Below are 25535 nucleotides of genomic sequence, written 5' to 3' on the forward strand. Positions count from 1 at the left end.
GCAGCCGTGTGCCAAGGCCCGTCTCTTAAATCGCATTTCAAAGCTCCGGGGCAAAGAGCCGCATGGTGCTGCCGCTGCAGACACATTTCGAACTGGGCAGATGTGCGCTGCCGTGCATGTGATCTGTGATCCCCTCGCACCCCCGCGTGCCCTCTATAACGCTGATCGAGAGAGAGGCACAGCTGTTTGCCCTGCCCCCTCCCCAGGTATTAATACATACTCTGGGTTAATTAATATTTAAAGTTATTTTATTAAATACAGAAAGCAATGGTCTCAAGTTGCAGTGGGGGAGGTCCAGGTTGGATATTAGGAAAAACTTTTTCCCTAGGAGGGTGGTGAAGCACTGGAATGGGTTACCGAGGGAGGTGGTGGAATCTCCTTCCTTAGAGGTTTTTAAGGCCCGGCTTGACAAAGCCCTGGCTGGGATGATTTCGTTGGGGATTGGTCCTGCTTTGAGCAGGGGGTTGGACTAAGTGACCTCCTAAGGTCCCTTCCAACCCTGAGATTCTATGATTCTGTCCCATCTGAGAACCCCTCACCTTGCTCCTTGGATCCGTTTAACAAACAGAGCTAGGTGGCAGTTGGGAACGGCTTGAATAATCACAGAAAAGGCGGGGAAATGTGACCGGGTCTTGTGCGAGGAACAGCCCATTCCCCGCACCAGGGTGCTCTGCACAGGAGGCCACGAGCCAGCCAAGTTCTGCCACCGGGCTCAGCCTTCCCCCACGATCTGTTCTCCATGCCCGTGCGATGGCGGAGGAAAGGGAGTTAATTAGTCCCCTTGAGGCTGCTGCCCAAGTTCTGGGAGAGTGGCAAGGGAGCCACCGCTGGCTGGAAAAGATGGCGTTTGCACCATGCTCCCCAGTATTTTGTGTTCTTCCATGTGAGCAATCCCACGCCATCCCCCCCTCGCCTGCACCTGGCAGCCTGGTTATAAATAGACCGTGCATGCTGTCAGGGCTGCAGGGAAGAGAACTGCGCTTGTTTTCCTGCTGCCGCATTCAGAATGTGGAGGCATCAGGTGAGACTTGATTCGTAGGGGAAAGAGACGTTGCTGCTCTGCTGAGCCAGCCACCCGAATTCCTGTTGCCGGCCAGCTCCTCCCTCTGCCCCCAGCCCTGCTGGGAACGCCTCCGCAGAGGGGTGGACGTGCTGGGGAGGGCCAGGCGTGAGGCCAGAGGCTTTCAAACTCAGGTCCATGGAGCCCTGGCCTGGGTTCTGTGGGGAGCATCGGGCAGATCCCGCCCACTTTCGGCGGCTAACGCTCCCTGGAGGTAGCTGTCGGTAGCAACATCTTTTCCTGCTGTTACCGTTGTATGGGAACAATGGCTGCAGGTGTCCCAGGGAGTGGCGAGCTGGTGAACGGACGGAGGGATGGTGAGGAGTGGGGCTCTAGCTATCTACTGAAATGTGGGTCTGCCATGGTCGTAGCATGAGATGCCCCGGTCTGGGTTTCAGCTGGGGATCAGAGTCTGATCGGAGACTCCTGAAGGTAAAGCCCTAGATTGGGGCGGGGCTGAGATCTGGCTCTAGGGTGCCTTTCCTCCTCTGGTCTATGATGAGCGGTCTCTGATTTTGCTCTCCTTTTATTTTCTGCAGGGGGGCTGTGGGACCTCGAGGCGCAGCCCACCTGTCTGGAGGTGGGGACCGGACCGGTGCGAACCCTGCTGACCCTGGATGACACCGTGTGGGCCAGCTGTGCCAACCAGGTCACCGTGCTGGATGCTGCCAGCCTGCAGCCACAGGTACTGCCGTGGTTCAGTGCCCCTTGCCACGTGCAAGGCTGGGTGCCAGGATTCCAGCCTCCTTCGGGGTGGGGGTTTCTTCCTTTCCGCCCTCCCCACACGTACTCTCCCAGCTCCTCGAACCATGTGCCAGGTGACTGACCAGCTGGCCCAGATGAGGCCTGGCCTAGGCTCCTCTCTCCCCGCTCCTGCGTCTGCGCGGGGAGTTTCTGGCCTGTGCCCCCGTGTGGCTGTGCACAGATGGCTCCAGCTGTGACATGCGGAAGGTGGCTGGGATGGGGTGAGTTTGCTTGCACCCTGTGAGCAGCCAGGGGTGGGGAGGTAAGAGTATGGTGTGATGGCTGAACATGCCGGGGTGAGCCGTTTGTTCCTTGGGGTCGCTGTGGCTTGAGCCCACGCATCCCCAGTGCTGTCTCATCCTTAGCGCTGGCAAGTGTTAACTCCAGCCGCTCTGGACCGAGCCTGGCCTACCCTGCACGCTCGTCCAAGAGCCCTTTGTCTCTGGCTTGCTCCTTACTTGCTTGTGAAGGCCGGAACGATTGCAAGGGAAGAGGCCGGTGCCTGGGGCAGCCTGGCTGCGCGCCCCTCAGCCGGGGCTCTGAGCAGCACGGGAACGGCACTTGGACGGCGGGCGCAGAACCCATGGGAGTGTGCGGCCGGGCGGAGCTTCGTGCTGTCAATGCTCTGACCCCTGGCTTCGGATGCGTCTGCAGGGTGACTGGATGTGGGGGGAGGAGGGGAACTGCCAAAAGTACTGGCCTGGGGAGCCAGAAAGGGGAGTGCAGCTGTTGCTGGTGGAGGGGTATAAGGAGGAAGGAGGGGATGGCAATTGCAAGGAAAGAGGCAAGGTGTCTAGGACAGCCAAGCAGGGATGCTGGGTGCTCGGTGGTGGCCAGGAGCCCAGGGCGACATTGGGGGGCTGTGTGGGTCAAGGCAGCGAGTGACGCTGTGGGAGTGGGTGAAGAGCTACGTAGAGCCGGAGGACAGAGCCGCTCAAGGAGGAGTGAGGTGGGTGAGGACCGGCTGCGGGAGGGTGGATTGGTAGTGAGAGCGGGGAGGTTGGCAGCATGACATGCAGCCTGGCTAAAAGATCTGGAATGTATTTGGGGGGTTGGGGGGGTAGCTGTTTGCAGTTTGGATACGCCCCGGTGCACACAGGGTCTCCTGCACCCCGTGGGACTGGCTGAGCTCTCGTACTTCATCCTAGATGCTCCCCCAGCCAGGACGGGCTGAGCTCTGCTGCGTCACTCCCTCAGGAGCCAGCCAACCGGGCCCCAGGCTTCAGCCAGAGGCCACTGCTTGAGTGCCTCCGGGTGTGTCTACAGACAAGAGCTCCATCTAGCGAACTTCAAATACCAGCCGCTCTGAAACCGCGGCAGGCTGGGCTCGCTGCGTGGGTCCCTACTCTGCGACCCGGGCGGTGGTACAGCCCGTGCTGCCGTGGTTTTACTGCTCTTGTTGTTGGCGCGAGTTCGGTTAAGGCTAGCTCGGATCCGTCTACACGCACTGCAGGCACACCTCCAACTGGAGTGTAGACAGACCCCCGGGGCTGGCCATCGACCCAGCTGCCTCGCTCACGGGTGTGAAAAAGCCACACCCCTGAGTGACGTACGTAACCTGACGTGCATCCCTGCTTAGACAGTACTGGGCGGATGGAAGAATTCTTCCGTCAACCTGGCTACCGCCTCTTGGGATGGGAATTAACTCCAGCAATGGGAGAAGCCCTCCCACCGGCGTTAGGCAGCGTCCCCACTGATGCCCCTGTACTGCTGTAGTGTTTCAAGTGTAGACGGGCCCTCTGTGTGTTTGCAGTGACTGGCTGGGCTCCTGGAGACGGGGGCAGCCCTTCCCCTATGCCTGAAGGGCGAGCCTGCCCCCTGAAAGACAGCAGAGAGCCCTTCCTGTGACTGGCTCAGCCAGCCCCGGCTTGCCTCACCTGTGAAAGACTAAGGCAAGATTTGTGGGCAGTGCCCTGCCTGGCCACTGCGTGCTGCTGTCGCCGTGCCCAAGGTGCTGCAGCTGGAGGCGTTCTCTGGGCATTTCCATCCCATGCCCGCTCCCTCACTGTCTAATAGCAGGCCTCTAACGATGGTGCATTTCTCGGTTGAGCGCTCCCTGCGCTCTAGCCCGCCACGGCCTTCCTCGGCGCGCTCCCATGCTATTATGGAGATGGGCTGCTCCCAGGATGCGTGTGCCCTGGCCTCTCTGCTGCCTCATGCCTAATGGGCTGCGATTTGATTGAAAATGTCCCTTGGCGTGCGGGGGGAGCATGCTCGCTTCGCGTCTGTTAGAGTGCCGGGGCGCACTGTTCATTAACCGGCCTCCCCTGCCCGCCAGCGCCCCAGCGGGGATAAGTTAACCATTTGCTGGACAGATCGGCTGGCTCCGACTTGTCTGGCTGAATGGGCCTGGCACCCTCGTGTTCTAGTGATTCCACAGGTCGTAGTGGCCAGAGATGGTCAGAAGCTTGGCTTGGCACACCCAAAGGCAGGGGTGGCATCTAACCCACTGGCAGTGTGTGGGTTGCCCCCTGGGTTTGTACAATGCCAGTCAAAAGGGGGTCCTATTCATGGCTGGTCTCTGGGCATTTCCATACTACAGATAACTGTAGTAATTTGGACCACAGAGAGGATAAGGGATCTACTATTACGAGTGATTGAAGGAGATCTCCTTCAGCTCCAGCAGAGGCCGGTTTGGATGGAGTGTGGGTTTAACAAAGGCCAGGTGCTTGGGAAGCCCTAGTGGAGGGGATTATAAAAGCCACGTGAAGGTGACACTAGTCCAGGTCAGTCTGAAGGTACTAAATGCCAGGCTCAAGGGACTGCAGACTGCAGTCCTGAGCTCGGTGCTGAGTTCAGAATGCAGTGGGGCTTGCTGGAAGGGCTGGCATGGGGTGGGATTCAGAGGTCCCCCTGAGTTGGGGAGTTGGCGTATAGGAAAAGCGGAAGCTTTAAAATAGACTTTTATAGCTCTTTCTGGCTCTGAAACGGGTAAATACAAATGCGGCAGCCCCGTAAGACTCCCCAGTTCTTTACAATGCCCAGTAAGTGCCAGGGCATGTGCCCTGCCTGCCCCCCAGAGCTCATGACACCCCGCACCCCAGCCTCCCACGGCTGATACTGCCAGGCCAACTTCAGGGGACCCCGTAACCATGCTGCAGACTCGAGTCTCAGATGCGAAAACTGGTGTAGCTGGCAGCACCCCGAGTGCCCCCTGGCGAGGTGTCATTGGGCTCCACTCTGAGCCAAGCCGGGGCACAGGCCCTGATATTTGATGGGCCCCAAGCGTGGGGGCGAAAGAGGTATTTCAGGCCGGTCTGGAGGCTTCCCGCTGGGCCTGGTGCAGGCAGCCACAGCTTGGATTTGGCAGGCTGCCGGTTCAGTCCCTCGCCTGGCCTGTGCTCTCAGTGGGAGCTGCCGGCATCGCTCCACCAGCAAGGGGCTGTTTGGGGTGAGGTGGAGTCCGCACTGTGGGATGTGTGTTTGTTCCCAGAGCAGGACAGCCACGGTGATGGGTCAGGCCATCTGCAGTGAGAGCCAGGCTGCCCTCGGCTGGATTCCTCCTGCCCGATGAGCTGTGTGGCTGCAGCTCGTTAGTCAATGGGGCGATGGCACCAGGGCCAGCTCTGGCTTTTTTGCGGCCCCAGGCAGGGAGCGCGGCAGGGGAGGGCGCCGAGCCCGGCCGCGGCCCTGCTCTTCCCAGCCGGCCGGAGCGCTGGGGGAGGGTGGCGAGCCCGCCACGGCTCCGCTCTCCCCGGCGGCCGGAGCGCTGTGGGGAGGGCGGAGAGCCCGGCCACGGCCCCGCTCTCCCCAGCCGGCCAGAGCACCGAGGGAGGGCAGCCCCGCTCTCCCCGGCCGGCCGGAGCGCCGGGAGGAGGGCGGCGAGCCCGGCCGCGGCCCCGGTCTCCCCGGGTGAGTGCCGCTCTCCTCGGGTGAGCGCCACCCCCCTCCAGGTGCCGCCCCAAGCACATGCTTGGAGGGCTGGTGCCTGGAGCTGGCCCTAGATGGCACAAGCTTCCAACTGATGATGGGCTGGGCGGCATTATTACGGTGCTTTTAATTTTTTTCCCACCTCTGCGTTGGAGCGCAGACTCCCTGCTGCGCGTGCATCTCTCCAGCTGCTGTAAGACCTTTCCTCCCGTAGAGAGCGTTGTGCTGCCCGCTTTAACTCGGGCGCCGGACCTGATGCGCCTGGGATCTGAGCCGCTGACTGCCAGATCGCACGCACCCTCGGATGCCTCCTGTCAAATGACAGCGGGGCCGTTGGGCGGAATCGGTCACATCCGCTCAGGCGTAAGGCTCTCGTGAGCCCCTAAGGAGCCAGCCTGGCTCTGGGAGAGGGGGCTGCAGCCTGTTCCTTCCTCCTTTCTTCCCCTTAAAGGGCCACTCACATACGCCCATGCAAACCCACCCCTGGCATGGGGGCTGCCCAGCTACCACCCAGGGAATAATTTTGGCCTCCTGGCCCTGGTTGCCGGGGAGGATGGGAGCGCTGGAGAGAAGCTAGCTTGACTCCCCAGTCTCAGGTGAGGTTTGTAGGGGCCACATGTAGAACCCCGCCCTCTATCCCTGCTCTGTTTGAACTCTGTTTAAACTTGTAAACTGGAGCGTGGGGCCTTGGAGATAAGCTAGGAGCCCGAAGTGTCCCGTTTCTGAGGAGAAAAGCACTTTAACCCCTGCAATGCTGAGGAGACGGGGGTGGTATTGCAATTGTACAGCGGGGGACACTAGAGACCTTCCAGCGGCGCGGCTGTATGATGCGGCTGCACTGCCGTGAGTTCCCTAGTGTAGCTGCTCTACGCCGACGGGAGAGAGCTTGCCCATTTACTTAATCAGCCCCCGCGGGAACGGTGGGAGTGCCTCCCACCAGCGTAGCGCCGTCTACACCAGCGCTTAAGTCGGTGTCACTGACGTCACTCCGGGGGTGGCTTATTCACTCCCCCTCCCCCCGAACGACACATGTTTTACTCACCTAAGTGGTCGTGTAGACGTAGCCTAAGGCAGAGAGGCCAAGTGATTTGTCTGAGGTGATGCAGCTACAGGCAGGACTGTCCTGAAATTCAGCTCGGGTCTTATCCACCAGACCCTGCTTCCTCCGTTTTCCATGGAGGCAGCCCTGGCTGGAAGAAAAGAATCTAGTCCTGGATCCCCAGCTGGTGTCGATCAGTGTCACTCGACTGGCGTCAATGGCCCACACCCCCAGCTGAGGATCCGGCCCCTAGGGCCGAGTCACCATGTCCCAGCGCCGCACGTCGCGGTGGCTACGGTCTGAGCTGCCAGCCGTGCCTCGGCCACTGTATAACACTCCGGCAGGGCAAGCCGCAGCCCCTGGCCTTTTCGCTCTTGTATTTAAGACCAGCAGTGTGCTAGCGGCTTTGAAAAGGGATCAATACCGCCTTTAGCCTGCGTTTTACATTGGGCCAGAGATCCCCACGGTGGGGGGGGTGTCGGTGAGCTGCAGTTGGGTGGGGGTGGGGGAGCAGAGATGAAGATGCGCACGTCAACAGCCCAGTTGAAATGGAAACATTGAGGGGAGGCGTGCGCGGCACGTGGGGAGCCGGCCTTTCGCCCCCGCCGTCCCATTTCCATTCCGTACGGGACCGAGGTGAACGCGATCCATATTTAATAGCAAGCAACTAAACAGGAAATGGGCTTCGTTCCGCGGGCTACAGCTAATGACAGTCCCCACAAACATCACACGGGCTCTGTCTCGCCAGCCGTTACCCCTCCCCGGGCGGGGGTGGGAGTGGGAAGCTCTTCTCCAGGAAGACGGAGGGCGACCCCGGGGGCGCTTATTACCTGTAATTGCGGCGCTTCACAGCGTGCAGCAGCTGGGGTTGAAGGCCGGGGACAATCATCAGCGCTGTTCGCCGGAGATGCTCTTTGCTGTCAGACGTGTTTGTGTGTGTCGCAAAGAACGTCCCTTCCCCACGGCGCGAAACCCCCCCCCCCCCATCACGTCTGATTCTGCCTCTTTCCCTTCACGTGCCTGACCAGCCCCAAGGCCTGGCGGATTCAGGGTCGCACAGTTCCCTCTTCCAGCCACGGCTTCTCCTTTCTAACTCCCCTGGACCGACGCCGGAAGGAGTTGGCGTTTACGCCGAAGGGGGACTGCGTCCCTACACATAAGCAAGCTTTTTTGCAGTCTGCTCCGGCAATGCATGGCAGTTCTGGCCGGCAGCACCCACTGCTAGGCCGGGCACACAGCCCCGCCCGTACGCCTCGATCCAGCCCGGCAGCGCCCCCTGCCCCACAGCTCTGCCTGGGCACCTCAGCAGGGTGCAGGAGGTGAGTGGGTCTGGATCCCCAAATGATCTCTGGCAGGTCTCCCACTAGCCCCCGCTGGGTAGGGTTACCATTCGTCCGGATTTACCCGGACATGTCCTCCTTTTTGTGCTAAAAATAGCGTCCGGGGGGAATTTGTAAAGCACTCACAATGTCCGGGATTTCCCCCTCCCCCGGCACAGCAGAGTGAGCGGCTGGGAGGGCTGCAGGAAAGTCCCGGGCTGGACTCCGGAGCAGCTGGAGAGGAGCTCCGCCCTGCATTCTGAGCAAGTGTCTCAGCACAAAGTGCAGCCCTCCCCTTTTGCAACTGGGAGCGGTTACTGCCATGCAGCGTAGCAAAACGGGAGCGAGAGCACTTTGTGCTGATACAAGGGCAGCTCTCCCCTGCAACCCGGTCCGGGCCAGGGACCGGGTTTTGTTGTGCTGGGGAGCTTAGCCACGTGTCCGGCTCGCACAGAGCCCAACACCCTGTTCTGAGCAGCAGGGTAAGGGGGGCAGGAGAAGGGGCAGGGAGGTTCTGGAGGGGGCAGTCAAGAAATGGGGGGGGCTTTTTGGGGGGAGTGGAGAAAGTTTTGGGCAGTCAGGGTACAGGTAGGGGGTAGGGTCCTGGTGGGCAGTTGGGGGGGGGTCTTAGGAGGGGGCAGTTAGGGGACAAGGAACAGGGAGTCTTAGGTAGGGGGTGGGGTTCTGGAGGGAAGTTAGGAGCAGGGGTCCCAGGAGGGGGCAGTCAGGGGACAAGGAGCGGGGGGGTAGGGGGCTGGGAGTTCTGGGGGGGGCTGTCAGGGGGCAGGAGTGGGGAGAGGGATCGGAGCAGTCAGGGGACAGGGAGCAGAGGGGTTTAGATGGGTTGGGAGTTCTGGGGGGGCTGTCAGGGGGCAGGAGTGTGGAGAGGGATCGGAGCAGTCAGGGGACAGGGAGCAGAGGGGTTTAGATGGGTTGGGAGTTCTGGGGGGGGCTGTCAGGGGGTGGGGAGTGGTTGGATGGGGCGTGGGAGTCCCAGGGGTCTGTCTGGGGGTGGGGGTGTGGATAAAGGTTGGGGCAGTCAGGGGACAAGAGGCAGGGAGGCTTAGATAGTCCTGGGGGGCAGTTAGGGGCAGGGGTCCCAGGAGGGGGTAGTCAGGGGACAAGGAACGGGGGGAGGGTTGGGAGGTCAGGGGGGGCGGGAAGTGGGAGGGGCAGGGGCGGGGCTAGGGCGGGGCTTCTCCCGTCCTCTTTTTTGCTCGCTGAAATATGGTAACCCTACCGCTGGGGCTCTTCATCAGAGCGGAAATCTCCAAACACCCCTTCTGTACGGAGAAGGGAGACGGGCCGGAGCTACCGAACCTTGTCAAGGCCGTGGAGATGAGGCAGTGCGAGGAGCAGACTGTGACCTAGGCTTAATGCAGCGAGTGGGAGACCAGTGAACGGCTTGAGGAGGGTGACGTGGCCCTAACCCTGAGGGAGGAAGGTGATTTCTAGCGGCGGTGTTCTGTATAGCCCTGGCGTGTGGCAGGAGAGCATCGGGGGGCTGGCGAGGAGGTTACTATGTGTTACCATTTATGATGGGCTATGCAGTAGGGGCTCGGATACCGTGGCGACGGGCAGTATAAAACCCTGAGAGGATCAGGGCTCCATTACGCGTGTAAGTGACAACAGGGTCCCTGCCCGGAAGATTTCATCAGATACAAAGACAAGATGCAACAGAAGACGGACAAATCACACGAGGAAGGATGAGGGTAGCGGTGACTTCTCAGCGACTTAAGCTAGCGATGCGTGATGGTCCCAAATACGAGACAACTAGCGAGGGAGGGCGGCGTAAGCAGTTGCTATGCCAGGGAGGTCACTGAAGTTGTGGCAAATGACACCAGTCTGTATAACAGAGATTCACACATGCACCCGGCCAACGTAGCCTTCGTTATCTGGCTTTCTTGTAGGCATGGCAGCAGAAGTGTCTTGGGTGGGGAGTCATGGTCTTACGGGCTAATCCAGGGAGCACGTTCCATGCATGCAAGCCAGATTTTAAGACCACGCTGAGTTTGACTGGCGATGCAGTGATAGGGCTGAAGCTAACCTGCCTTTCGCTGTCCTACTTGAATTACCTTCCTACAGCTCTGGCAATTATTGGGTAGTGGTGCCTAGTAGTGTTGGCTAGCTGGCCTTTGACACCAGAGCTAGCAATGCCTCTCGCTACCCAGGATGAGATGGGAGCCAAGGCAAAAGATCTCCTTGTTGCTTGGCCTAAGGAGGGAGTGTTGAATAGTCTTTTTTCTCCCGCCCTTAAATTTCACATTTAGTGCCCAAACTTAGTTTGCATGTATTAGCTGCTGTAAATCTGTCATAACAATGGGGCCAGGGATGAATAATGCATCGCGGGGCTGTATTAGTTTTCTCTCTCCTATCTTATTTATGGCATGAGCCGGTTGGGACCTTTTGTGAAAGGGCGGGGGGGAAGTCTCCGTGTGGGGCATGCTGGGTAATGCTATGCAAATCGGCATGTGGGCTGGGAAATTAACCAAGTTTTAGGAAGGCTGCAAAGCTGCCAAAAGGGCAGAGCTCCAACATTTGGGCCTCCGGGGTGCAGGATATCGGGGTGTCGCTTTCCTCCACTAAGTCCTTCTCTCTACTCTCCGTTCGTTCTTAATGAAAATAACAAACTAAGGGGGACAGTTGGAAACTGAAATTGGACAAATGGCTTGCCAGGCATTCTGTGACTAACTAGTTGGGCCTTCAAATGAAATTGTAAAGGGGAAAGCATCATTGAATGGGTCTGTTTCTCGTGGGACCCTGCAGGGATCAGTTCTTGGCCCCACGCTGTTGAACATTTTTATCAATGACCCGGAAGAAAACATAAAATCATCGCTGATAAAGTTTGCAGACGACACACACGTGGGAGTGATAAATAATGGAGGCAGGTCACTGATCTGGCTTGTTTGATAAGCTGGGCGCCTGGAAGTGATACGCGTTAGTATGGCTAAATGTCAGTATATACTTCTGGGAACAAAGAACGTCGGCCATACGTACAGGATGGGGGATTTTCTCCTGGGAAGCAGCAACTCTGAAAAAGATTTGGGGTTGCAGACTGGTCTGTATCCCCTCCCCGGTCTTAGATGAGCACTGTCATCTACAGGAGCTTGCCATGGGCTTGTTGGATGGCCTTAGGTCATCGATGACTTGGCCGACTTTGAGGTCCTGGGTGGCGAGCACCCCTTGAACTCAGGTCACTTATCTCTTCATTTCCCCATCTCTGAACGTGGATGACACCGGCCCACCTTCCTCCCGGGGCGGCGTTGTGTTAATTAACGCTCCTCCTGCAGTTTGGGGCCGTGCAGCATTGTGTTAGCGCTGCATATTGACAGCTTCTTCTTCCCCGTAGCAGCTGAACAGCCACTTAACCACATTATGACTTCTCTTATGACTAACGTCAGCCACCAGAAGTATAATGGCATCTCTGCAAACCCCCCTCTGGTTATGGTATAAATAGAATCTGATGGAGCGCTGTGTAATCGGCTCTTGTCTTTTCATGAATGGGACAAAGTGCCGGATGATAAACCACCAGGCAAGTAAATCCCACGCTGGATGGAGGTAACCTAACGAGTCTCTTTCCAGCTCCCAACTTATGCTTCAGCAATAATCTTGCCCAATCCATGCCTGGTCTGCTGTGTCACGTTGGGTAGGCAGCTCTCCCTCAGGAATGCAGCCACCACTCGTTTGTTACTTTGTGTTGTAGCCCACCTGGCTTCAGCTGAGATCAGGCCCTTGTCCCTCTAGGCGCTGTACAAATGCATTAATAAGAGACAGGCCCTGCCCCGAAGATCTTGCCATCTAAATAGACGAGTGCGGGAGAGGAAGCATTGTCACCCTCCTTTTACAGATGGAGGAATTGCAGCAAAGAGAGTGACTTGCCCAAAGTTACCCAAGAAGGCAGGGGTGGAGCAGGGAATTGAGCCTGGATCTTCTGAGTCCCAGGTTAATGCATTAATCATGCAAACCTACTTCCTCCTTTAGCCATAACCCACCCATCACCATGGTATCTAGGCTCCTGATGTCCAAGAGATGCTGAGGACCCATTGCTCCTGTTGGTTTTAGTTGAAGCTGCAGGCCTCTCTTCACTAGCAGTTCACGCGTTACAAGGATAAGCGCTCGTCAACGTGACTTGAAAAGCCAGTCCAGGCACCGGAACAACAGACTGTGACAGCTTTGGTTTTTCCCTCGGTCATTTGGGGGAAAGGGAAGTCAATCTCGTGACGACGGTACATGCCTCAGATTTAAAAACCTGGGTTCTATTTCTGTCTCCTCCACAGAGTTCCTTGGGTCAGTCACTGAACTGATCTGCAATGCCTCTGGTTCTCTATGGGGGGTGATAATTGAATCATGAACGTTTACAAAGCCTGTTGAGATCCTTGGCTGGATGGAAAGAGAAATGAGCCAAGTACTGTTGGGATTTTTTTTTTTTGCTTCTGGAACCTTAATTAGGTCCAGCTGAATCCTGCCTCAGGCAATCGTGAACTCTGTCCTTTAGGACAGTGCGTATGTGTGTCTTTGAAGAAACCGTCAGAAAGGAAGAATAAAAAAGAGCGCCCTCTCTTAGTGAGCTCAGGAAAGTGGGGTCAGTGCCAGTCTGGGGTTCAGAGTGGTAAGGAAGAACAAAGGACTTCCTGGCAATTGCCGTTCACATCATGCCAGCCTGCATCGATAGCCAGCGTCCTCAAACCACCATCTGTGAGTGAAGTGGATTTTGCCTGCCAGAGAATGGTTCTTTTTTCATAGACTCTAGGACTGGAAGGGACCTCGAGAGGTCATCAAGTCCAGTCCCCTGCCCACATGGCAGGACCAAATGCTGTCTAGACCATCCCTGATAGACATTTATCTAACCTACTCTTAAATAGCTCCAGAGATGGAGATTCCACAACCTCCCTAGGCAATTTATTCCAGTGTTTAACACCCTGACAGTTAGGAACTTTTTCCTAATGTCCAACCTAGACCTCCCTTGCTGCAGTTTAAGCCCATTGCTGCTTGTTCTATCCTTAGAGGCTAAGGTGAACAAGTTTTCTCCCTCCTCCTTATGACACCCTTTTAGATACCTGAAAACTGCTATCATGTCCCTTTTCAGTCTTCTCTTTTCCAAACTTTTGGCCATCCCAGAGTTCATCCTGTGGATGGTACATCTGGGGAGGCCTTGAGGTAGGATAGGCTTGGAGTTAAGGTCCTGGGGAGCATAGCTCTAATGCCCCTTTCTGCGTGACTTTGGGCATGTTACTTAATCTCACCGTGGCTCAGCTGCTCCTCTGTGATAACCCATCCTTCATCTGCCTGGTCTATCCAGATTGCAAGCTCTGCTGGGCACAGACTGTCTCTTACTGTGTATCTGTACAGCACCAGCCTAATCAGGCACTGATCTCTACTGGAGCCTCTAGGTGCTGCTGGAACCCAGTTGATTAATAATCACACCCAAGGGGTTAATTTTCCTGCATAAATATATATGCAGTAGCCACCCTCAACCAACATCTCCTTTGGAGACCATGGTGCACCTTGGAGTGTTCATTCACTTCCATATGGCTGGAGTTGGAATGATCATCTACCTGCTCCTTGCTTTTAGAATTTCTAGTGAAAACCTCAATGCGGGTGTCTTATGGAAAGAAGCATATGAGGAAACAATCCCACTTCAACCGCCTTGGACCTCTAGGGAGAGGCTGGAGGGGATATTTAAATCTCGGTTTAATAAGAACACATGTTCCAGGCAATGGAGGCATTCGAAAATGCAGCAGGTTCTCTCGCAGGGGAGACGAGAGGCGATGCTACGTTGATTCCCATAATTGGACAGAAGAAGAAACAAATTGAATGGAACGAATGAGGGGAAAATCCATAGTAGTTCGTTATTCTAATAAGCTGGTTTCTTTTCATGCAAAATGTCAAATTTAAAAACCTAAATTAAAAAAAAAGAAAAAGCTAAGACAAAGATTGAGAGTTGAAGTCCATAAAGTCACGTGAGGGAACTCTCTGATCTGATCCAGCCACCGGCCTTAATGTTTCTACCCTCAGTTACCCCATGGGCTGTAAATGCTCGTTGGAGTATGGATAGTGCCTCAGCTGGAAGTTCTAGCGTTGCTGCTGTCATTCCCAGGTAATAGGATCTGTGTTTATAACATGACCTAGAGGTCCCAGCTGAGATCTGAACCTTGTTCACAGTCCTAGCGTCCAAGGCCAGAAGGGAGCACTAGATCATAGAGTCTGACCTCCTGTATATCACAGGCCATCACCACCACCCAGACCTCACACAAAACCCAACAACAGAAATCAGACCAAAGTAAACAAGACTCGCACAGCACTCTCGATGCCACCTCAGAGTCCTGGCCCATCCTCCCAATGTCCTATCTCCAGCCACGGCCATCCCTGGTGCTGCAGAGGAAGGAGATTTTAAAAAAACTTCAGAGAATACATTGGGGGGATCTCTTCCTGACACCTGCAGGTGACCAGATGAAACCCTAAAATCCGGGTGCTACATGTACACATTACAAGAGATAGTCCCTGACTGTTGAAGGAGGCAAGACAGAGAAAGGAAGTATTCTCTCTGTTATACAGGTGGGGAAGTGACACCTCGCAAAACGAAGGGTAACATTTTGAAAAGCCCCAATTGACTTTCCATTGTCAAGTGTCTTAAGCTCCTAAGTCACTGAAGGTGATATTTTCAGAAGTGCCTACGTGACATACCCAATGTCGCTCAGTAAGGACGTGTTAGAGCCGGGTGGGATGTGGTTTTTCCCCCTGCAAATATATTGAGTCTGAAATCTTTTCCTTTCTCAATTTGGGTCGAAAAGCCCAAATCTCAGATATTTGCAAACCAAACCCGCAAGTTTTGTGGTCAATTGAAACATTTTCTTTTGATTTCAACCTTTTTTTTTCCTCTTTAGACTTTTTTCCGCAGTCTCATTAGCTTAAATTTCCAAATGAAAAGTCACTAACGGGAAAACCACACTTTTTTTTGAAAATGTCCAAATGTGCCGTTTTGAAGGGGGGGGGGGGAATTCTCACTCTTTTTTTTTTTTTTTTTTTTTGGTCAGGAAATTCCTTGAACCCGGCCCTGTTTCATGAACCGCTTCAGTTTCAGCAAATCAGTATTTGTTGCGGAGGAAAATATCCATCGAAAAATTCCCAGCCAGCTCTAAACGTGACAGAGCTGGGAACTGGAATCCGGTTCTGAGTCCCATTCCTTAACCCCGCTTTCTTCTCAAAATACCAAGCTCAATCCAGGCTCCCGTTAAACTGAACAGGAAAAAAACTCCCATTGACTTAAAGGTGGTTGGATTGGGCCCCAGGTTCCCAAGAAGGCGTCTTCGTATCAACGGCAGGTTGGAAGTTTCCTAGCACGACTGATGTGTCATCAATACTAATGACTTTTCCTGCCTTGCCTGCTGTGATGTGGATTTATAGGACCTCTATTTTATATAGACATTTCTAGGTCCATAAATACTGCACTGCTGTAGGTAAGATTGTGGCAGCATTTCCAATATAATATTCAGGATTTTATAACTCCCACCATAAAATTTTGCTCCGAGCTGGGACGCGGTGCATAGGCTCTTGGCCAGGGAACGGGTTTTATTGTTAAACTGGGGGAGGGGGATTATAAATCAGCTGTTCGGCTGCTTTTAATCACACTACTAACGCGTGCTGGTGGAGGTAAGGATGAGCACAGGAAAGGTCGTCCAGGGATTAGGACACTAGCCTGGGACTGGGAAGACCCTGGTGTTCCATCTCTGCTCTGCCACACACTTCTCTGTGCAGACCTTGTGCAAGCCACTTAACCTCTCTACGCCTTAGTTCCCCCATCTGCAAAATGGGGATAATAGCCCCGCCCTTCTCACAGGGGCGTTGTGACCCTAAATCAGGGCCGGCTCTGGCTTTTTTGCCACCCCAAGCAAAAAAAAATTAAAAAAAATCGGGGCATCCAGAACGGCACAGCGCAAAAAAAACCAAACAAACCTGTGGCATGTCCGGAGCGGCAAAAAAAACCTGCGGGGCGGCCGGAGGCAGGGTGCAGGGGGACTCCCTGCACTGCAGACGTGTCCTGGCTAGCGGGGGGGAGGGAGAGGGAGCAGGGGGAGAGAGAGAAGGGGGGCGGCCAGAGCTTCAGTGGGGCGCTCGCGGCCCCGACCACAACGCCGCCTGCCGGGAGGGTTCCACGCCGCTCTGGTCGGCGAGGAGGGAAGGATGCGGGCTGCCCTGCCGGGCTTGCTACAGACCTGGCACCGGCTGGGGCAGGTGGAGCACGCAGCCCGCTCCCAGCAGGGCGCTCCCCTCCTCCGCACCGCCGCCCCCTACAGGGCGGCCGGATCGGCGAACAAAACAAACAAACAAAAAAAAAGCGTCCGTGCCGCCCTAGGATTGGGCGGAATGCCGCCCCGTAGAATCTGCCGCCCCAAGCACAAGCTTGCTCGGCTGGTGCCTGGAGCCGGCCCTGCCCTAAATCCATTAATGATGACAAGGAATTAGAGCAACTGCTCTGGAATCCAGGACGGGCTAGTTACGTTGGTGTAAATCAGTCAGGAGATAAGAACCTGACTTTGCGTTAGAAATTTCCATTTGGCCTGAATCAAAATACCGGCTCCGGACATCTTTAAACTGAGAGCCGGATGCCAGACTCTGCGGCTTGGGCTTATGCGCCTAGTCAGAAGTCATAAGCATGTTCCTACGTACCATCCCGTCCCCAATGAAGCAGAGGGTACTTAAAAAGATTGAGATTTTCACCCACTTGGCTTCCAAATCCCCTAGATGGCTTTGAAAAAATCTCTAAAACTTGCAGATTTTATGTATTTGCTGGATGCCCAGAGGGTCAGACCGGATGGGGCACTAAAAGGGTAATTTAAAGCAGTCCCAAACTCCAGACTGGACTTCCTGTGGCCTGCGGCTCTTCCTTTCCTTTTTTGTGCCCCAGATATGAACAAATAGTCGCCTCTTTTATTTTTAGCTGTCCAGGAAACAACAATTAGTCTCGTCTACAGGATGTCTTTGAGTGCATCAGATCTGATGCAACAGCACTTTAGTGCATTGTTTTGTCCGTTCGTTGTCCTCAGGGGCCTAATAGCACCAGGGAAGTGATTAAACTGCCGGGGCCTCTGCATAAGCTGAGGCAGAAACGAGTGGATGATGAGATCTGGACATAGGGTAGTTACCCAGTCCTGACTTTTCTGTTAAAAATTGCTATTGCCTAGTGCCCCAGTCCAGGAATGGGACCTCATTGTTCTAGTCCTTTCTCTCTCTCACCGCCAGAGAGACGGAGACACAGACACACACACACAATGAATTGAATCCTGCATAAACATCCTGGGGGAACCTTGAGTAGGAAGAGAGGTTATTTTACTGCTGCATTTGGCACTGGTGCGACCACAGCTGGTATTCTATGTCCAGTTCTGAGGCCCACAATTCAGGAAGGATGTGGATACAGTGGAGAGGGTTCAGAGACGAGCCACGAGAATGATTGAAACCATGCCTTAGAGTGAGAGACTCAAGGAGCTCAATTTATTTAGTTTAACAAAGAGAAGGGTAAGGGGTGATCTGATAACAACAAATAGCTGATAATGGGCTCTTCGATGTAGCAGAGAAAGATCTAACAGACTGGGAATAAGGTGTACATTTTTAGCTCAGGGGTTTGAGCATTGGCCTGCTAAACCCAGGGTTGTGAGTTCAATCCTTGAGGGGGCCATTTAGGGATCTGGGGCAAAAATCTGTCTGGGGGTTGGTCCTGCTTTGAGCAGGGGGTTGGACTAGATGACCTCCTGAGGTCCCTTCCAACCCTGATATTCTATGGTTCTATGAACAGTGAGGGTAATTAACCATTGGGACAATTTGGAGTTTTGTGGTGCGCTCTCCATCACTAGCAAGTTTTAAAATCAGGATTGGAGGGTTTTCTAAAAGAGTCCCAACAGCGGCGCACAGAGGGAGCACCGGGTTGGGCCTTTGTGTAGGACTCCTCTGCCGGGCCTTTCAAAGAGATTTACAAAAGCGGGTAAGTATTAGCCCCATTCCCACAGGTGGGGAAACTGAGGCACGAAATGGCAAAATGCCTTGCCCAAGGTCCCATGGGGAGTCAGTAGCAGAGCGGGCAGGAGGACCCATGCATGAGGGCTGACTCCCAGCACTATGCTTAGACCGCCTTCCCTGACTCAGTTTCCCCCAGGGTATACAGAGGATGTAACTTAACTGGGAAATACAGCCGCATCCTCCAGCGCGTGTCTGCAGGCTGGGCTTGGTAAGCGCCTTGCCTTCGTTACAATGGGTCTTTATTCAGTGGGCAGCATTCTCAAGGCCTGTCTGTTTGGGAATAGTGACTTTCCAGCATGGCAGCTAATTTAGTAGATGGAGCATTGGAGGCGGGTGGGAGCACGGAAGGGTATCCATAAGTCAGTGAGAAGATGGAAAATAAGCTCTCATTTAAATGAATAGCAAGTTGGTATTTGCCAGACCTGAATTCAACTCCCTGTAAACTTGAGCTAAATAGATGGAGATGGAGGGTGGCTGGGGGTGAGAGAGAGACTCCCCTTTTTCACCTGTGGATTCTGAGAGAGGAGTGGATGTGAGCAGCAGTTTGGAGGGTGTCTTTGGGTTGGCTGGTGACATGTCCTGGGCTGTGGCGAGGGTGTGGGTGAGGGATTTGCTTGTTACGTCTTTGTATTTGCTTGTTGAAAATGCCTTCCCATTGTTCCTGCTTTTGGGGTCTAGGCTGTGCAACCCTGAGTGCACTGAGAAGCCCCTTGCTCAGGCGAGCAACCTGGCTGACTTCAGTAGGAGTGAGTAAGTGCTACTCAGCATAATTCAGGGATGCAGAACCCTTTTGTACACCGTGCGGTGTGTGCCGATTGGTTGCTCCTCCCCAGAGCTGGCTGCATTTCAGTGTGGGAAGCACTTTGGTACTGTGCAGGAGTCAATGAGATTACTCCTGATTTGACCCCTCAGTCAATCGACTTCTTGTCGCGGCATTGGCAGCCTGAGCCATGCAGCAAATCAATCTCTCTGTGCATGTGCCTCAAGCGTGTCCTTGATTAACATCTCTGAGCCGCTCCTGTCCCCCATATCTCCAAAGATCAATACGTCACTAGTTACTGGTTTCATGTAACTTCTCCTTTTTCCAAACTAGCTTTGTTTGTGTCCCTTTGAGGTGAATCTGTAATGCAGCAAAAGGTCAGCACTGAAAACGGGTCTCTTCCCACTCAGTAGACCAGCCTAAGGGCTGGAGATGGTCATACAGGAGTGGTTGAACCTGACGTCTAGACTGAGGGTGGAGGGCAGGGGAACCTACTTCCTCATACCAGGAGTTTGGAGGCTCACGGAAGTGGCTGGGTCTGACACCGGGTATGTCTTTTACAAGATCCTCCTATTCAGCTGAGCCAGCATAGATTGGGAGAGAGGGGCAGCACCCTTTACTCCAGTCCCAGGACCTTCCCCCCCCAGCTCTGCGAGAGGAGTCCTGATCTGCTGCAGCCTCCATCGTGTTCTGGTCCTGTTCTCTTTGAGCAACCGCTAATGGTGCGGAACTGTGGTGGTGGGTTTTGATGTGAATGAACGCCCACTGGGGACCAGGCTGGCTGCTAGCTGCTTTGGGACAGCTTTGTTGCTCCCGGGACAATCCATTGTCTCTGGATTTTAAGAACAACTATTCACCTTGGTTTGAGCATTAGCCTGCTAAACCCAGGGTTGTGAGTTCAATCCTTGAGGGGGCCACTTAGGGATCTGGGGCAAAAATCTGTCTGGGGATTGGTCCTGCTTTGAGCAGGGGGTTGGACTAGATACCTCCTGAGGTCCCTTCCAACCCTGATATTTTATGATTCTAGAAGCTACATTAAGAGGCACCTGTCTAGCTCTTCTCAGTCAGAGGCTCTGACACGGGACTTCACAGGGCATGGCAGAGGGGGAAAGTCCCCAGATTCCATCTGGGATGCAGATGGCCCCATTGGTGGAGAATAAATATCTGCTACTTGAGGGCAGGCAGAAGGTGGAACCTAAATGCTCTCACCTGACTTGCGGGGTAGGTGGGAGGTGGATTCCAGCTCCTCTGATGTGCGAGAAAGGGACAGCATCTCATTTAGAGCATTGGCTGTCTTGCTGTTGGCTTCATAGGGAGCAGGACCAAGCCACTAATGGCTCTAGGTTATAGGCTGCGTTGTCTCGGTCAGGCGTGGCAGTCAGGAGATCCCAACAGCCAGCGCGGGAAATTCAATGAAGACTCATGCATCCTAACATGGTGGTGCCTGTCTTTATCAACTGGTGCACTTTGGACTTATCAGTGGTGCATATCTGCTTTCTGAGCAGGCGCCGTCTGAAGTCATCACTGATTGCAAAACTCCTGAGCTAGTCCCTTGTAATCTTTCACCCTACTCTTTGCCATCTCCAGGGTAAAGAGGTGACATTTTCCACATGGAATCCACCTTCTCCTAGAAACCTTCTGGCCTGGGTGGAGCCCATATCTTAGATCGTGAGCAGTGTGTGTGGGGCTGGGACCGGGACCATCTTTCTTGTTATATCTGTGCAGTGATTGGGCCTGATTGGAGCTTCTAACTGCAACACAAATAATCGTGATGCTTCTCTTCTAAGCCTGACTTGCACAGTTGCGCTCTTCCCAACATCCCCAGCCATTACCCCAATTTTGGGGGGGTAACAAAGGTCCTTTGTACGTTACAAATCCCTGTGTTCTCCACACTTGCGCAAAACGGCTTCTCTGAGATGTTTGAGATGGAGGGAACGAGCCAGTTGAGTTCTGACACTGGAAAGCTGGTGGCTTTTGAAAATCGTTTTAACATCCTTTGACCTCCCATAACTCAAAAAAGAGGCAGCGTCTAAACTTCAGGTTTATTTCATGCCCTGATTTTCACTGCCTGGGGCCGTGTTGGGGTGTTTTTAGGTGAGTTGGAACGCTGATGTTTTCAGTTATTGGGGGTGAGCTCTGCGTATGGGAAGTGTTTTGGCAAACATTGCAGCTTTATCCCAACTGATTGGTAGGTTTGGGGTAAAAGATTTAGAAGCACCTAATTCTCCCTTTCAAAAGTGGCTGAGGTACGTAGGCATGGAAGTGCCAATGACTGTCAATGAGCTGTAAGCGCCTAAGTGTCTAAGGGTTTGTCTGCACGGCCAGCCATTGTATAAACCTACAGCATATTAGCTTGCCACGCGCTAACGGCACTAAAAGTTCTGCAGTGCATGTTGCCATATTCCCCTTTGGAATGGTCGCTCAGACGCATGCTTTTGAGATTGTTTTGCCCTTTCTGATTCATAGCTTAGTTTTGTTAAATCATTGTGAGCATCTACTTTGACATCCTGGAAGAACTCAGAAGGCCTGACTCCAGGCCGTCTTTTTAACCAACTCAAATTCCTTTCCAAAGCCGGGAAGAGTATAGAAGAGTCCTCGCTCTAATCTCTAGACCTCACTCTGCCCAGGGCCAAGAACAGATCCCAGGAGTCCTGACTCCAATGTCTGTATTGCGGTAGAAGACCTGAGGCACAGCCGAGGCCGGCCTGTCACCTGTCTCGGGCTCTTGGGCCTTGGGCTATAAAATTGCAGTGGAGACATTCAGGCTCACGGGGGCTCAAAACCCAGGATCCAGCACAAACGTCTACACTGCTATATTTAGCCCCAAGCCGTAATCAGCTGACCCGGGCTCTGAGACTTGGTGCCGGGGGAGGGGAGGGAGAATATCACAGCCTAGACAAACCCACAGTTCCCGGCAGAGCAGAATCTTGCAAGCTATGCTGTAAATCTAACCTTGGAGTTAAGCTGTTTGTCGTGAAGACCCTGTGTAAATCAATTGCCACCAGGCCTGGAAATGAGTCAGTGTTTGTTCTAGACAAAATCATTCCCACCCCTTCCCTGGGATGCACTCCTGCCAGGTTAGACTAAAGGAGGCTGAGTGCCTGTATGCAGAGTACGGGGAGGGTATGGGCATGGGTGATCTACACTAGGTGGGAATGGAGTTTTTAGGAGTCTGTAAAATCCACTAGGGACATAAAATCCACTGTTGCTGTGGATTTTATGCTGAAGGCACTCAAAGGCTGGGGTAATGAACAGCAGTATAAAACCCTTTAGACAGCAAGACATCAGCACAGCACTGAAATCTGAACAGCGGATCTCTTCGGGGTTGACCAGAGAAATTGTCAGAGGTTGATTGAATGGGCAGTGGCTTCCCTGCGAAGGGGTGTTGGTGGTGAGCCGCTTGTGTCTACTGCACCCCGGTGAAGTGTGGTCCCTGCCGATAGTCCCCCTGAAAGGACGCGGGGTTTGTCTATGCTTGGAGCTGGCGGGCGATTCCCAGCTTCCGGGAGCTTGCCCGTGCTGGCTCTGAGCAAGCTTGCGTAGCTGCAGCAGCGTGAGCTGTGGGACTGGCCAGCTGCCCCTGGCTAGCACTTCATGGGTGTGTACTCACCCTCTCCTGTTGCTCGCGCAGCTGCGGCTACATGCTGTTTTTAGCACACTAGCTCAGTGAGAGCTGGGCATCGCACTCCCGGCTCCGAGTGTAGGTATACTAAATGGGGCAGATCTGAAGCGCTGGAGTCGGGCATCTTTGCTGACTTCGGAGAAGCAAAATCTTGCTGGCTGACTCTCTCGGGTTTGGGGCACTGGATTCTAAAACCCCAGTGTCCAGTGTAGAGGTTCTAAATCAGAGAGCTTAGAAATGGAGGCAGTGACCTCGTCACCTGCTGGGCAGCCACTGCTGGGATGGGCGCATTTAAAAAAAAGAGCGTCGCTCATGCCAAGCAAGAAAATTGGGGTAACCCCTGAACTTCCTAGCAAGCTGACAGCCTGCACCATTGGGATGCCGGGCTTGAGAGCTCTTGAATCTGCCCTTTCTCTAGCTCCGGGTCCCACTGGAGCCTATTAAACGGTCTCCCTGAGTTTGTTTCTGGTAGCCTGTTCTCGTCGCCGCAGCTCTCTCTTGTTCCTAATTCCACCGGGCGCTGCTTTAGAGCCCGCTCGTGACACTGCTCGGCCCTGTTTCTAGTTCACTGGAATATTTATCTTCTTGGAAGTGATTCCGATTCGCCTTGTCTTCTCCCGCACGCAGCCTGCCAGCCCCGTCTTCCGGGAGGCAACATCCTCTTGCGAGCAAGGGCGTTCCCTTCTCTACTGTAATAGAAGAATGAGCGGGTTGGGGGGGACCCAGGCCGTGGGAGGGGGTGAGGGCGAGTAACTTAAACCATGATGGTCAGTAAGTTATGTTCTTCCCAACTATAAATTGTGAAGGCCTGCAGCTGGGGGCAGAGTTGTTTTTAAAGCATTGTAAGGTTCAGAAGCTCTGCTGAAGCTTTTTAAAAGAGCCCAGAGGGGTCCCAGCTAGACTTGTTTCTCTGGAATTGTAATGTGAATCCATTTCCTGCACTGACTCTTTATTTTAATTGAATTCTGACAGCCAGGGTCTGGGCTGAGATTGTTGCTGCTGTTGCCTCCCAAGCTGGGCTGGGTCGAAGCTATTCAGGCCTCCGGTGTGGGGAGGAGGGGGGAATATGAGCCGATCTTCGCTCATAGTTTCCATCCAGGTCACGGGGGTGATGCTGAGAAAGCAGCTCCCTTCGCGGCTTGAAATGCCCCAGAGTGGAACTAACTTGGGTACCTACAGGCGGTTGAATGGAACCTCGGGTGAGTCCGATGGTAGGTGCTAAAGCAGCGTCACCGTCTTGCTACTGGTGTTTCCCTCCTGGCACCATCTCTCTCCCTTAGTGGTAACTGGGGAGGTTGCAGCCGGCTTGAATGCCGCTCGACAGACCAGCTGCCCGTGCGGGAGATGATCGCAGCGGGAAGTGGGCTGTAAGAGATGAGGGTCTCGCTCGGTGACCCCATGGCCCATTTCTGCAGCTGCAGAGCCGCTCACTAGAGGAAGCCCAAGCTAACAAGCTATTCCCTGTGCTTGGAGAAAGCCTGCGCAGAGGCAGGGAAGAAGAATGAAGAACTCGCCTGCGCTGGGCGTGTGTGCACCGGCGTAGTTACACCGGTGCAAACCTCTCGCCCTAGCGCATCACTCTGCACTGGTGTAAAAATGCTCAACCCCATTTTTTGGATCTAGGTCCCATCTCCTGACCGTCCCATTCTCGTGTCCATTCAGTGGCTCTCCACATGACCGCAGACCTGGCCTGCACTAGGAAATTAGGTTGATACAACTACGTGAATGGCTATTAGCCAGGATGGGCAGGGATGGTGATCCTAGCCTCTGTTTGCCAGAAGCTGGGATTCAGTGACTGGGGATGGATGACTTGATTATTCCTGGTCTGTTCATACCCTTTGGGGCACCTGCCATTGGCCACTGTCAGAGGACAGGATGGTGGGCTTGATGGACCTTTGGTCTGACCCAATATGGCTGTTCTTATGGCGCGCAGGGGTGTGAAAAACCCACCCCCCGGGCGCATCGCTTATCCAGTTCCCCTTAGCAAGCGTTGGAGCTGCGTCGTAGAATCCTAGAATATCAGGATTGGAAGGGACCTCAGGAGGTATCTAGTCCAGCCCCTTGCTCAAAGCAGGACCAATCCCCAGACAGATTTTTGCCCCAGATCCCTAAATGGCCCCCTCAAGGATTGAACTCACAGCCCTGGGTTTAGCAGGCCAATGCTCAAACCACTGAGCTATCCCTCCCCGCTCTGGGAGCCTCAGGGCAGGGCCGAGCGCCAGTCTTTCCTGCCAGCAGCCGGAGAGCGCTCAGCTCAGTAGCCGGCACCCAGGGCGGGGAGAGACCTCAGTCTTGGGAACGGACAGGGAAGTCTCTCGCCTGTTGTTCTTGGGGACGCTGGCCTCAGCGGGATGCCGGTTGCTCAGGGTGGGAGGCAGTCCTAGCAAGTAATGGGGCCTCGCGTGGCGTGGATTCAGGGCAGGGGGTGGAAGAGCTCTGAACCGCTCCTATCGCAACATCCAAAGGCCCATGTGATTCCCTGGTTAACCAGGCAGGCAGCATCTGCGACAAGCTCAGGGTGTGCGAATGGGAGATTCTGGTTCGCGCCGTTTACACAGGTTTGCAAAATTGAGCCCCAGGTTTGCTTTTCAGTTCCCCTCCCCCAAGTGCAGGAGTGTTTGGATCCAGGAGTCGGGTGCAGGGGCCGTCTCCAGGCTGGGCTGCTTGGTCGTGGTTTTGTGTGCGGCCGGCAGCCGCGTGGCATGGGGGGCGCTGGCGGAAGGAGCACTGTTTCGCTTGCACTCACGGGGCGGTTCTGCTAGGATCGCGTCGCAGGAAGATGGGAGCAGAGGCTGTTAATTCCTGCGCCTTCCGGGCAGTGCAGGGAACAGCGCTGCCTGCATGCACTGAGATTGGTGGGGGCTGTTAAAATCAAGTCCTGGCTAATTAGAAACCAGCCCAGACCATTCCATTGCTCTGAAGTGCTTCTGCTGCACCCGAGGACTTCTCTCTTAGGCCTGCTTTCCCCTGGTCACACTGACTGGTCTCTGCTCTCATGCCTGTAGCAACTAGACATTCCTTCCCCTACCCCATGGGGGATTGATCCTATCCATAATTTGGGGATCCCCTATTGTTGTGTCCCTCTGCTTTGCAGGCATATGGGACACGCC

The 25535-nt window shown here is 54.4% G+C and overlaps 1 protein-coding gene across 4 annotated transcripts in view; it reads left to right on the forward strand.

Moving 5' to 3' along the window:
- Positions 1-25535, forward strand: part of ARHGEF10L (Rho guanine nucleotide exchange factor 10 like) — a 172299-nt gene that overhangs the window by 132375 nt on the left and 14389 nt on the right. For all 4 annotated transcript variants that reach the window (XM_054009100.1, XM_054009097.1, XM_054009098.1 and 1 more), the window contains one exon: positions 1600-1745. In XM_054009100.1, the coding sequence (XP_053865075.1) occupies positions 1600-1745 (146 nt within the window). The remainder of the gene's footprint in view (positions 1-1599; positions 1746-25535) is intronic.

The sequence above is a fragment of the Malaclemys terrapin genome, chromosome 19, assembly GCF_027887155.1.
Source record: "Malaclemys terrapin pileata isolate rMalTer1 chromosome 19, rMalTer1.hap1, whole genome shotgun sequence".
Lineage (NCBI taxonomy): Eukaryota > Metazoa > Chordata > Testudines > Emydidae > Malaclemys > Malaclemys terrapin.